The sequence below is a fragment of the Manduca sexta genome, unplaced genomic scaffold (genome assembly GCF_014839805.1).
Source record: "Manduca sexta isolate Smith_Timp_Sample1 unplaced genomic scaffold, JHU_Msex_v1.0 HiC_scaffold_2759, whole genome shotgun sequence".
In the NCBI taxonomy this organism is placed as follows: Eukaryota; Metazoa; Arthropoda; class Insecta; order Lepidoptera; family Sphingidae; genus Manduca; species Manduca sexta.
In genome coordinates this window covers 1-15,239 of record NW_023593755.1, presented here as the reverse complement: position 1 = coordinate 15,239, position 15,239 = coordinate 1, and the positions used below count along the sequence as shown (strand labels likewise).

The 15,239-nt window shown below is 37.6% G+C and overlaps 1 protein-coding gene across 1 annotated transcript; it reads right to left on the bottom strand.

Moving 5' to 3' along the window:
- Positions 1–6,785: 6,785 nt before the first annotated feature.
- LOC119192412 (calexcitin-2-like) lies at positions 6,786–7,367 on the bottom strand. The gene has a single exon (XM_037446224.1). It carries the CDS (start codon positions 7,338–7,340, stop codon positions 6,801–6,803), a length of 540 nt encoding a protein of 179 aa, XP_037302121.1. The 5' UTR covers positions 7,341–7,367; the 3' UTR covers positions 6,786–6,800.
- Positions 7,368–15,239: the final 7,872 nt, after the last annotated feature.

The following is a 15,239-nucleotide window of genomic DNA, read 5'->3' as shown; positions in this document are numbered from 1 at the left end:
CTGCCCTCTATAGCAAAGCAGGAGATAAAATAATGAACTAATGAGATACAAAAATTGTATGTTCGTTTTTAAGTACCCCGTGCTATATTCAAAACGAAACGTGATTTTAAACGACCTTGTTTTCTATTTCAACCTAAATAGCAATCAACGTCTTGCATACTCTACGTAACATTTTTAGCAAAAGATGTATCACTGAATGATTCATTGCGGGTTTTGTGCAGGGTAGATAGTTATCCAGGTGCAAATGTCTGGAACTAACGGGAAAATTTATTCCGAGCAAATAATTATGAGTCAGTTAACAACACTTCGAATGTCCCCTTCCCCAATCCACGTTTTAATGCAGCTTATACAATGTAAGTTATCGGTGCCATAGTAAGTAACTATGTATTAACAATAGCAATTTCGAAAAATAATAAGTGGCGATAGCCCAGTTGGAAGTGTAACGGACTGCCGAGACTAATGTCCGCAGGTTCAAAACGCAAAGGTACATATCTCTGACTTTTCTAAAATCATCTGTGTATTCTTTGTCAATTATCGCTTGCTTTAACGGTGAAGGAAAACATTGTGAACAAACCTACCAATTTTTTTTTTTTTGCGGGTAAATATCGCGTTATCGCTACCGCCACTTGGAGGGTGAGTGGAACAGTTGTGTCTGTTTCACCGGTCTTACAGCTCAATGTCGCCACTCGGGAGTATAGCATCATCGGAGCGAGCATTGGACCGAGTCCCTACCCCTGTATATGCCCTACAACGAGAGCATACCGAAACCTTTCTTCCTGCCTTTTCCTATGATGTGTTTATCCGGTTTGAAACAGGCTGACATAATTGTATCAACTAGCGAGATGCATCTATCGTCAGCCAACATTCTCTGACCCTACTCTATCAGGTTAAAATTCACATTTAAAAATACAACGTTAGTCCTAACATAAGACCATCGTTGGCTTGCCAAATAATTCGAAACTTAATTCAGTCCTTCCAAAACCAATGAGTTATAAATCAAATTCTGCAATAAACGAGTTTTTTCCAAATCCGAAATGAAATAGAGCTGTCTGGTTTGGCTTTCATCTATCTACGGCCAATATTTTTTGACCGGTGCGACCTCAGTGTTCAGGCGTCCACTATTCTGCGCTGTCACAGAACAGATTGCCTGCAATGAACATGATGTGAGAAAGGGTGAACTCAGTTTTGGATATGGCATTAGGTATTTTTTGTGATGGTATCTTACTTTAATATTATAAAAGCATAAGTTTGGATTGATATTGTTTGAATGTTTGTATTTTTATTAGAAGTAAATGCAGAAACAGCTGAATGAATTTGGATTTAGTTTGGGGTATAGATGGATTATGTCCTGTACTAACACATAGATGACCATTTTTATCCCAAATTTAAAATGTAACTCTGTAAATAGATAGCGCTGACTTCGTACAGTGTTTTATTGACTTTTATAGTAAGAAAGCATTTTCACGCAGGCGAAGCCGCAAGCAAAAGTTAGTTAGATATGAAATCTCCTAATACTCATAGTTCGAATAGCCACATCATCCCTCAAACTGAAATTTATAATATCATACAAAAATCATTCTATTTGCCTATGTCATTTTTGAAGTATCAAACTCGTCTTCAGACTCTTTTGGAGCCGTAGCTTTAAATAGTTGTGTCAGTCTGTAATAATACAATAGGCTAGCTGTACCACCTGCGGTGTTTCGCGGCTCGGTCACAATGCAGCGGCGCGCCGTGCGAGCGCCGCGCTTATACGTGTGACGGAAGATAGCCACGAACCGCGCCACTCCACACTGTTCCGTACATGTAAAGATCAAGTTATTTTTTTGTACATTGTATCACCAAGTCCCGCCCTTTTTTACTTAGTATTTTTAATGAATTTGTTTTGGCAAAAGGTGGGTGCCCTGGCTGCGCTTCTGCATACCCCTTCTGGGATAAATGCGTGATGTAGGTGTGTAATTTTTCTTGTTTGTACCTGATGGAAAATATTCCGTAATTCAGCATAAGTTATAGAACCATGTTATTGAAGCGATAGTCAGCTTCCTAATAAGAAACGAAAATGATACAGTTTGTTGCCGCTGTTTTGTCTTGGTTCTAGTGCAACAGATAACAGCGCCTGCGCAGTGCTTTAGTGCGCATGTTAAAAGAAGATCCAAATCCGTTTAGTGCGGATAGGTGGTACACCAACTAGGTACATACTCATAAAATCATGAAATATTTCTAGTACACAACTGAATCTCCTTACAATTGAACTTATCAGAGATTATATGAAGGACAAAATTCAAAATTAAACCAGCATTCGTCAGCAGCAAACTTCCAATGGATCTCTAAACTTGCAAAAAGTCCGCTGCCACAGGGCTGACTGAAATATGACGTCACTTGATTCCAATGGCTGTATGAAGAGAAAAATTGAATGAGCGCGTGCCATCTCCATAGCTCATGCCTGCTGGCGTGACAACCTGACAGCGTGACGGCATGTCTGGGAGACCGCAATGCGGATACGGAAATTCTAAAAAAAAATATGACGTCACATTCATAAAATGCCTAAAGAACTATGTAGAAACCTATACATCCAGATCTAGCCATGGTCAACACAAATTCCAATACCGTGGTTTTATCACTTAAAACTTGTGCAGTATTTTTTGAACTGGAAACCGAAATTATGCCGCAGTCAATGTACACCGCCAATACATGACTAAGAGGATGTGAAATATTATGTTATGGAATAATTCCTAGTGGAGGTTCTCTAAAATACTTTGTAAACAAGATAACGGCTACAGTGTCTACAACTGCTAAAATCTAATATAGTAGCCTCGTGAAGCCCCGATCAGTCGGGCCACATCCAATAAAACAAACCAGCATTAGTCTGAGGCACGTACTTTGAGAAACTGAAAATGCTAGCAGTCCTATATACGTATCTGCCTGCATAGCAACCATCGTACACAAGGTAAAACCCACCATAGCGGCCCACGTAAAAGTGTAGCGTTACGAGATAAACCTGTGTAGGTATCAAACAGACCGGCATAATAATGTCGACTGGCAAAACATAATCATTTCGCTTCAGTCGACATTAGCCTACCTATCTTAGCCCTATCCGGCTAACCATTAAGTGCAATGTAGCTACATTGCTGTATAAAAAAAGATAAAGAAAACCTAATTCACAATTATATTTAGACTACTGTAAATTCTTTATTATATTCCTCAGTCAGCGTTATACTTGGCCTGAACTCCTGTATAGTTACCATCAGGTCTGTATTAGTCAATTTCCCTTGTAAATAGAACTCTAAGTTTATCCCCATTTATTAAGCCACAACTAAATGCTATCTAGATAGCCTAGAGCTAATTGCTATCACATTTATTCTAATTATCGCCTCAGCCACTTGGCGACTTGCCCGCTGACGATACAGCGACTCGGCCAAGTACTGCTGGAAAAAACGCTTTTATAGTAATTATTTCTTTTTCCTTTTAAACCGGGTCAAATACGTTTGAAATGTGCGCAAAGTATTTTGAACCTTAATGCAGTCGGGTATAATAACGGTGAGGATCAACTGGAGATTATGATCCGTTGTATTATAAAATATACAATATATAATAATATAAAACTATCGTTGTATTATTCTGTTGTATTTGCTGGTGGTAAGATATATTTTATATCCGCCCGGATAGCGACCACTTAAGAAAAAATATTAAAACCTGCCATAGTTGCCCACGTAAGATCGGTTCCCCGGGATCAGCCTGTGTATATCCGGTTTCAACAGACCGGCATAATTCTGTCGACTACCAAGGGGTAATCATCTCTCGTCAGTCGACATTCTATTGGCCCTCACTCTACTTACCATCAGGTGCAGTCGCGTCACTATTCCATGACCGTAAAATAATAATAATAATTAGTGATATTATTGTTAAAACCATGTCAAGCCGTTTATATGTTACTTCAGAAGCGCCTATTTATAGTAAAAGATCAACATCACCCTCATTTGATATAACAATTGCTCCAACTGCCTTGTAGGTCGAACTGACAAACTCGAAACATAAATACGCCAGTCCAATATAATTTGAAACGTAATCAAACAAAATAAAGTTCCAAAACCTAAAATCCACATATTTATCCCATATCCAATATTAAGGTAAAAAGTTCCCTAAAACGTCGAGTGTCCCGGGGGACAAGTAATTTTTCATACTTCCCAGTATTAATAATTGCGAGATCATATAATAAAGCAGGTAGATTTTAACGCAGATTACGCGTAATAACAGCGTAATAAATATCCCGAAGGCACTCCGGGCAGGCCCTCGAGTTAGTGCCCGAAACGGAGAGGTGACCCAAGGACTGGGGGATCGGCGGGGTTAAAGAAAAAAGCCATAAAACCCTTAAAAATAATTATACTTACATTAATTTTATTTAAATTAAAAATTAAGTGATGAGTTGTGATAAAAAAATATTTTTACAGGCAAAGGGAACGTAAGAAAACAGCCTAGATGGTGGTATACTATTAATGAATTAAAATATGTAACCTTTTAAAGTAACACAAGCATCAATTCTATCACATATACTGCCCAATGCCTTACTAATCAAAATACGTTATATTCCACTCCATTCAGAAATAAAACTACTAAAGAGTAACAATTTTATTTCGCAAATAACAGCTCCGCTGCAGCCTCCCTCTTACGTCACAAGCTAACCTCCTCAGGCCGGGCAACACGATAATTTACCTCGTAATTAGCACTCTTCGTATTCCAACAAAAATGTCCGCATTATTCCCACTGTTCGAGTAATCTTTTTATTTATTACAAACCGACCACTTTGTCTAAATGAGAATCTCTTGACCCGTTTAATTTTGCTAATTTTGTTACGCTTTATTTATAAGTCGTGATAAAATGGCTCGCCTAAAACTGTGGTGAAACAAAGGCTATGCTGATGCGTGTCCGGACAATGGATGGCCCATAACTCAGTCGCTAATACACACGATATTTATGGTATGAAAGATACCGATAAATTTACTTCAAGGCCATAGAGTCACTGAAGAAGTATTTGTTTTTCATCCTGGCTAAAAATATAATAGGTATCTCTTGACATGATGAATAGCACTATTTTTTGCCAATGTAATGTATTGTGGGGTAATCTTAAATGTCATACTTATAACCACCCGCATCATAATAAATCAGTCTTGAGTTAACCGCAATCGCAATTTCATTGTGTAATTACAGTCAATATATATTCTTACATAATATTATTATAAAACAAAGTCAAGTCAGTCTGAACACGATAAGCTTTAAAACTACTGAATGGATTTGAATGAAATTCGATAAGGAGATAATTTGAGACTGGGAAGGATATAGGCTATTTTCTTGGGAAAATATATATAGCGGGACTTTTATCCGAGTAATAATCTTTCACGAGGGCGAAACCGCGAGAAAACACTAGTATCCTTTTTTTATTTGTCTTTATAATATTCGATCGGATTTTTTCCAATTTCGTTGACTATCCCATAGCTGTGTTTTGAAGTATATCAAATTTATACACTCTAATGTGGTCACTTAGCCATCCAGAATAAAGCAACATATCACGATATTACACAGTCAAAATTGTAAAAAATTTAAAACTCAATTTTTTCGCACAAAGAAGGGCTTATAAATACACTTTTAAATTATCTACGGACCAGAACATCACCTGATACAGTTTGTTTTTAAAGTATAAATTATTTTAATGAACGCCGAGAATATGAAATACTTTGCGGCTGTTGGTTATATTAAACTATTTGTAAGTAACTAAGTGGCTTTATTGCTTTCATATAGCGATTATCTGTCGGTAACTTCCTTGCTTGTGATATATAATAAGATGCCTACCTTTGGCCCTTAAACGCCGTTAGGCTCGCTCCCTATCACTTAGTCGACAGTAGGTGGTCTAATTGCGCTTCTGCTTACCCTTTTGGGTACAAAAAGTATGAGTTTGAGTTTGTGTATATGACATTATGCTGTGATCATATTAGATAATCCGTTTTTTATTATATTTTGTGAAAGTTCTCCGTCAAAATATAACAGTTATCAAATGAGAAATGATGCTAATTAATACGCTTAATAATAAATTGGCATCGAATAAGTGTAGTCCATATTAGCTATTTATTGCGTTAAATGGGAAGTAACATTCACTTGATTATGAAATAGGATGAAATAGCACAATAAAAACATAATGTAAATGTTAAAACATTCATGTCACTTTATTACGTGTTAAAGTTATAAAGCACTAGAGACAAACAATAAAACAACATCTTAATGAGCCTTAAAGCGAAATAATAGTGGAAGTTAAAGTTCAACTGCTGCGAGGCAACAAGCATCCGAAGTGAGATCGTTTGCCGCATCTTATGGATCATAAGAACATATTAGTAACATTTAGTAACGGAACTATTTGCCGAATACGTTAAATGGTTAGTAAGCTTCTAAAATTGGCAAATTGAAAATAGCCTATTATAATTTCAGGATATTTAAAATGTTTGCGAAGATATTGCTTAAAGAGGTAAATGTTTTAATTTAAGACTACTTTGTTAATTTAAGATAACACTACTCGACATATTGTGTCCGGAAGTTTTGGAATATCAATAAATAAATATTTTTTTAATTTATTGTGCAATTGCATTTTATCTCTACGATAATGCAACTTAAGATTTATGATCAATGCATTTGATTTAGAGTAAAGAGACACCGCAACACAGATAAAAGAATAAACAACATAAATAATAGATAAAATAATTTATTAATTTAAATACAATTTACTTACATACTGCAGATCAAACAAAATGTCCAAGCACTTAGAAGCTAGTTTTGCCAAAGATGAAGTTGCCCGGTGCGTTCATGTCCTCAGCGGAGAAGTACTCCTTGAAGAGACCCTGGAACTCGGCCCAGGAGACGGATGCTTTGCCCGAAGACATCTTCTGGAAAGCAGCGACAGCCTCGGCCTTGTTCAGCCCGAAGGAGGCATAGACAGAGGAGAACTCCTCGCTGTCAATGGAGCCATCATTGCTGGCGTCCTCCAGTTGGAAGATGAACTTGCAGTAAACGTTCTGCCAGTCAGCAGGGTTGCTGGAGTAGTTGTCCCACAGCGCAATCCACTCGTCCTTAGACACTTGACCGTCGTTGTCGGTATCGGCTTTGCTTAATCCTTCCCAAACCTGGTTAAGCGCATTTTCTACCTCTTTGTATTTAGCGTCGCCGGCCTTCCAGCCTCTCATCTGCGATATTCTTGAAATGGCCAGTTCGAAGTCTTTCTTATCGATGGTACCACTTCCATTGGTGTCAAAGAAAGCGGTGAAGACGTGGAGGAGCTTCTTCTTTCTGAAGTCGGAAACCATGGTTGCTGTTTCAAGTTTAACTGATGGCTTGTCGGCGGGCCAGTTAGTTTATATAGTTAGCCATGTTGATAGTGGTTATCAGTGATTTTCTCAGACACCACGGTAAATAATGACGCAAGTCTGATATCAAGCCACTGTGACTGCATTGCAGATTTCTGGATAGCGTGTGTCATTTTACAATTGTCTGCATTGACCACGCAAAAATTATCCATGTTGATAAAACTAATTAATGATTCGTATTATATTACTAGCTTTGGCTCGCAGCTCCTCCCGTGTCAGAGTTGTTTGGAATAAAATATAACTGTGCTGTTTTATTGTTGCTGTTTGGATGTTTGTTTGTTACAAGTACAGTACAAGTAAACGCAGTAAAAATTTAATAGATTTCGTGATATCTAGCACACGGAAAGACTATGTCCTGGATTAAGACATAGGCTAATTTTATCTAATTTGCTCCTTTGGGAAATAAGATAGAATTTTTTATCAGATTTTTTAAAAAATGTCAGCTTGGTTATGTAGTTGTTTTGTAGACAATAATAGATGATCCATCTATACATACTACACCCGATCTACCTTAGTAAAAGGATAATACATCCTACATTAAGTCTAGTGGCAAAGAATTTTATAAGATAATAAAATACCCACTTCAAAAATCTTAACGCTGATTAGCGGGTGCTGCAATGCATTACCTACATCAGATGCTATTTTAGATACGAGGCATTTTGTACATGATTTGCTGACATATCAGAGGAACAATTTTTCGAATATTCGTCCCCAAAGTGAGTTACATCCTATATAACTGTGTTCAGTAAGTCCCATATAATGCTGACTGTTCAATGAATGCACAAACGTAACCACTAGGTTTAAATTAGAAGCATGAAAATATGGAATACGATTCCTTAAATAAGTTAAGTGACCATTACAAAGAGTATTTTTTTAATTAATCCTCTAAATTCATGTCCTACAGGGTTGAAATAGGGGATTAAACTTTATATGAAAATCAAATTACTCAACCGATTTTGAAAAATCTTTTACTTAATGGACGCTATATTTCCCTAAATTCTATATGCTACATTCCATTTTCTTTTATCCCGGGATGAAGCATGAACTAGTGTAGAGGACTTTGAAATAAACGCATTTACGATTCTTATCGGTGTTATTTATATTATTATTTTCCTTTTCTTTAATGTCTAACATTCGTTAACATAAGAAATCTTCATGTAGAGCAGTGCAGAAAATTAAAATATATTAAATATATATATATTATATGTGTTTGAAACATTATTATTTTAAATTCGTCGGTTGAATTTCGGCCGCTAGACTACATATAATCTATCTATATACTATTATATAAAGCTGAAGAGTTTGTTTGTTTGTTTGTTTGTTTGTTTGTTTGAACGCGCTAATCTCAGGAACTACCGGTCCAAACCGAAAAATTCTTTTTGCGTTGGATAGCCCTTTGTTCGTGGAGTGCTATAGGCTATATATCATCACGCTATACCCAATAGGAGCGGAGCAGTAATGGCTCATCTCAGGAAATACCGGTCCAAACTGAAAAATTCTTTTTGCGTTGGATAGCCCTTTGTTCGTGGAGTGCTATAGGCTATATATCATCACGCTATACCCAATAGGAGCGGAGCAGTAATGGCTAATCTCAGGAACTACCGATTCAAACTGAAAAATCTTTTGCGTTGGATAGCTCTTTGTTCGTGGAGTGCTATAGGCCGTACATCATCACGCTATACCCAATAGGAGCGGAGCAGTAATGGCTAATCTCAGGAACTACCGGTCCAAACTGAAAAATTCTTTTTGCGTTGGATAGCCCTTTGTTTGTGGAGTGCTCAAAGTCATATATCATCACGCTATGACCAATAGGAGCGGAGCAGTAATGGCTAATCTCAGGAACTACCGGTTTCAACTGAAATATCGTTTTGTGTTGGATAGCCCTTTATTTGTGGGCCGCTATAAGCTATATATCATCACGCTATGACCAATAGGAGCGGAGCAGTAATGGCTAATCTCTGAACTACCGGTTTGAACTGAAAAATCTTTTGTGTTGGATAGCCCTTTGTTCCTGGAGTGCTATAGGTCATATATCGTAATGAAACATGTTGCAAAAACGGGGAAAATTATTAGTTTTGAGAGCTTCCGTTGCCTGCGCTGCGTAAACGGTTAAAGTTATGCAGCAATGATGTATGACGGGATTGTTCCACTTAAAAAGTTCTAAAAAATATATTATAAAACAAAGTCCCCCGCTGCATCTGTCTGTCTGAACGTGTTAAACTCAAAAACTTTCCAACGTATTAAGATGAAATTTGGTATGGAGACAGTTTGTTTGGGAAGAACATAGGCTACCGGGAAACTTCTACTTTTATAACGGAAATCTTTAGCCTGAAAAACTTTATAACGCGGGCGGAGCCGCGGGCAAAAGCTAGTACTATTATATAAAGCTGAAGAGTTTGTTTATTTGTTTGTTTGTTTGAACGCGCTAATCTCAGGAACTACCGGTCCAAAACTGAAAAATTTATTTTTGCGCTTGGACAGCCCCTTTATTCGTGGAGTGCTATAGGCTATATATCATCACGCTATACCCAATAGGAGCGGAGCAGTAATGCCTAATCTCACGAACTACCGGACCGAACTGAAAAATTCTTTTGCGTTGGATAGCCCTTTGTTCGTGGAGTGCTATAGGCTATATATCATCACGCTATACCCAATAGGAGCGGAGCAGTAATGGCTAATCTCAGGAACTACCGGTCCAAACTGAAAAATTCTTTTTGCGTTGGATAGCCTTTTGTTCGTGGAGTGCTATAGGCTATATATCATCACGCTATACCCAATAGGAGCAGAGCAGTAATGGTTAATCTCAGGAACTACCGGTTCAAAAATCATTTTGTATTGGATAGCCCTTTGTTCGTGAAGTGCTATAGGCTATATATCATCACGCTATGACTAATAGGAGCAGAGCAGTAATGGCTAATCTCAGAAACTAGGACTTTGAACAGAATAAATCAAGTTTGTGTTGGACAGCCCTTTGTTCCTGGAATGCTATAGGCTATATATATCGTCACGCTATGACCAATAGGAGCGGAGCAGTAATGAAACATGATGCAAAAACGGGGACAATTTATTAGTTTTGAGAGCTTCTGTTGCGTGCGCTGCGTAAACGGTTAAAGTTATGCAACAATAATGTATGACGGGATTGTTCCTCTTAAAAAGTTCTACAAAAATATATCATAAAACAAAGTCCCCACTGCATCGGTCTTCCCGAACGTGTTAAACTCAAAAACTACCCAACGTATTAGGATAAAATTTGGTATGGAGACAGTTTGAGACCCTGGGAAGAACATAGGCTCCCGGGAAAATATAAAGCGTGACTTTTATAACGGAAAACTTTAACCCGAAAAACTTTATAACGCGGGCGGAGCCGCGGGCAAAAGCTAGTATAATATAAAAGAGTAAAATCCGAGCTTCAATTTGAAAAAACAAAATAATCCTTCAGTCCTGCTAGTTTGGTAATAATTATATATTAGTAAAGAATCATTAAAGGCGTTCTGACTTTTGACGGAAGTACAAATGACGCAATCTTGCGCCACTGTCTATCTGTTCCCAAAAGGTGTTTGATTATTTTTACATATTATTTACTAGAATCTATAATCAGTTGCACACACTGATATTTACCAGATAACATCTATTTATATATTATTCACTGTCTTTTCGTTTAGCTGTTTATTAGAAGTGATGTAGTGATTGAAGGTAGAGTTATCTATTTTTAATTAAATATTATTATTATCTGTATTTTTATTGCTTTAGTATACAAACGAGCAAGCGGTCCGCTTGATGGTAAGCAGCATATGACGCACATGGACTGTATATTACCGACCGAGAATGTATGATCCGAGAATTTTCTATTTAAACTTATAATTATTTTTACAGATATCAGTAGTTCATTGTCTTGATCAGTTGAAGATGGACCTAAGTGCTGTCTGTACTGTTAATATATCCGTGGGAAATAATAAAGAGGGAGTGAGATAATTAACTTAAAGGCAGCCCAATACATAGACGGAAACTGTATTTTTATTGAGTTGTCGGGTTGGATTAAAGTTGGATTGTTGATAATAGGTAATTGTTGGTGGTACGACATATTTTGTATCCGCCCGGATAGCGACCACCGTACACAAGGTGTGGGTAACACCTTTACACCTTGTCGTTACACCACCTTTTTACCATATATAAATTGGTTGCTGTCCTTCCAGGCATCAGTCAGCCATGTATGCTGGTGGTAGGATATTGTATCCACCCGGATAGCGACCGCCGTACACAAGGTGTTACCCACCATAGTGGCCCACGTAAGTGTCGCGTTCTGGGAATAGCCTGTGTATATCCGATTAAAACAGGCCGGCATAATTTTGTCTACGTGCGAGGGTTGTACCTCGTCAGTCGACACTCTATCTGGATCCTACTACACTCACCATCAGATGCAGTGGGAACGCTTTGTCGTGCGCGTATTAAATACGCCGTACTAGCTTAAATTGAGATTAAATTATACATTTTTTGGTAAAATTACTTTGATATACAAACAGCGTACGTAATCTATTTTGTTATTTCTATTTATTTCCGGGTAATGTATTATCTTGATAAGCATAATTATTAGTAATTTATCTATTTAATAATGTTATTTATCGCTTCATTTTTAATAGATACGAATTACCGACTAAACAGCGATTTCCTAAAGAAAACGCCACGTACTGGGCTCATTCTAATGACTCGCGTCCCAGTGTCAGACAGTATACTCCCAGGTTGATAATCCGGCATAATTCTGGCGACTGTCAAAGGACGCAAGCCATAAGCGCAGCCTAGATTCTTTTGATGTCACGTGGCTGTTTATAGATTCTATCAGACGAGAAACAATGCAGCCTATATCGTTGAGTTAGTAAGGATTTATTTCTACGAGGATGGCAAAGTGACTCCACAGCATCTGATGATAAGTGGAGTCGCGTTCAATAGAATGTCGACCGACAAGAGATGATTACCCTCGACTGACGCAGCAATTATGTCGGCCTGTTTGAAATCGGATATACATACTCGGACGCGACGCACTTACGTTGTCTGTTTGAACCGTATATATACGGGCTTATCCCGGAACGCGACGCGCTTACGTAGTCCACTATGGCGGGTATCACTTTCTGAGCGGTGGTCGCGATCCGGGTGGATACAAATAACCTACCAACAAGTTGGCACAGTGTTTTAAATATTATGTTGATTAGAAGTCGTTAAGCCCCAAGTGTGTATTACACATCTTACATTTTTCGTTTAATGATAAACATAATTTTATCCGTTATCAATAATTACTTTTATAATTAAGTAATTAAAGGATTTATATAATGTAATATATCTTCAGTTTGGTCTATCTGACGCAATTAAACTGCATATCTGATAAGGCCCTGCGTACAATTCAGGTCTTGCAAAAACAATGTGTATTCAAATGAGTAAGAAAAATTGTGTCGCCAGGTGCCATTAGCAGCAGGAGCGGTCATGGACGACAACTTAGACACTTCAGACGTATCCTGCAGCCGTCCAGAAAATCAAAGGGGACCATGGAGTTTTAGTTGATATGCTGCGCTTAGGATGTATATAGTGTTAACATGGACGACAGCTTAAATACTTCTGTCTGAGGTAACCTGCAGCCGTCTAGCAAGTCGAAGAGCCACCACGGAGTTTTAGTTAGTATCCGTGCTTAGGATGTATACAGTTTTAGAGTTGCGATCTGACGGTCGCCTGACGTTTACCGTCTTTCCGGGCGGCTCAACTTCGGGTCGTAAGGTATGATAAACCCATAATCAGATTCCCCCCGCGGCTGGGTGGAAGTCATAAGTCACTTTCTCCGCTAAAACATATTTAGTACCTCCAGCAGTATGACCGTACTTTAACATACTCTATGGTTTTACTAATGTGTCACCTTTACTCAAGTGGCTACAGTTTAAAATGCGTTGAATTGTATGCGTTGTTACGTGGTGCTGCGTGCAGCTGTGGGACGCAAAAACCGGAGACCTTCCCTCGGTATTTTATGAAAGATTTCCATGTTTAAATCGGAATTAATTTTGTGTTTTTTATTGATAATGCAGGGGTATGAGCCAAGAGTGTTTTTTGTGCACGATATGACAAGTTCATCAGAGTACGAAAGCATGAACGGAACACAGGCATTACTTTCATCTACCATTTTGATTGTATAATAATTGTTTAATTGTTTATAGAGTCGTGTATTGTAGTCTTTTCATTTGTTTTATTTTTTTTTTTACTACAACCATGGCAAAATGATCTCATTGCTCCTGATGGTAAACAGAATGTGGTCCCGATAGTGTACTGACGAGAAGTATTACATGCGGATATTAAATCAATGTAGAGTCAAGTGCTATGACAACAAACAGTGTTCAATGTTCATTTTATGTAATTACGACACAATATTTGCAATACAAGATATTTTTATCTTTATACACATACACGCATTATCATTAAATCAACAAATAACGTTCTATTTATATGTGGCTTGTGGTTATGAGGTATTTCAAGAATATTTTAGTCCAACAAACTGACGAGTGATATCATTTTAAGTACCATACGCTTACTATAATCCATAATACCAGAATTGAGATTGAAAGGAGAGACTCAGATTATAATACAGATCTAAGTCTCAAATGGAAAAAGAGACTAAATATTTTCCCTCGGCCTCGGAATGAAACCTAACATTTCTTATGCTACGCCTGAAAACTAGCTAGCTATACCCAAAAACATTCTAATAGGTTTTTCTTGCGAACTTAATTTAAAATTTAATTACTCCTAGATCAGTAAACTTTACATGCATTTTAGTTTACCGTACTAGTCGTCTCATCTATTACTGTATAACCCTGATAACAATCATGGCAGTTTTCAATATACAGAGTACACACAGTAGTGGGGCTGGGACCCTCCTGTAACAGCGTGACAGATAGGCGACATCTGTCACGCTCGTCCGCATGCCTATCTCGCGCATAGACACAAGAACCAGTAGAAGTGTTAAATGAAATCAAATGTCAAAGGGTTTCATTCGGAAATTAATGGTTTTTTAGATGTATTTACACGAACGTTAGACATTGAAAGAAAACAATATTTTCAGGGCAGACTGACTAGTGACCATGAAGGCTGCAAAGTCTTCAAAACGTCAGCAGAAAATCATAATATGAAAACCGTGAAAAATCCCAAAAATAGTTTTATTTCAAAATCATCCGAAAATTGATAGAATTATAATTTTAAGGGGCCGCTGAGAAAGTTAATCATGTGCTGGTATTCAACAACAACCGTAAACTGAAACCTATCAGATGTTTATGAGCATAGGTGTTCAATTATCACCATGTATCGAAAAGGCTCAGCTACCCCCACTATTAAAAAAACAAACGTATCAACATCACTTTTCAGAGATAAATATATTTACTGAACGGAAAAACTTTAGAAAAATTGCATAACCTAGAGTCGAACCCGAACAGTATTGATTTCTTTAAAAGGATCCTATGCTTTAAAATGAATTTAACATGACGTGTAAGATACCTAGTCGAACCTGAATATTTTATGACTTCTTTAAACCTTTTCTTCCATACAGCTACCGCAATGACGTGTGAGATCAGATGCTATAATGTGATCTAGATTCGACCTTGTCTTTCAGATCGTCAGGTGACCTCATCCGCAAACTGGGGGATTAACGCTCAACTAAATTTTCTATAAGCCAGTGCCATGTTGACCATTAAGCCGTGGATTATAATATTATGAAGTGCATGATAATGTTAATGTGACGGCGCCTGACGCAACTATATTAAACATGCACACCTGGCAAACTAAATATCAGGCGATTTTTAAATGCGGTAGCACAAC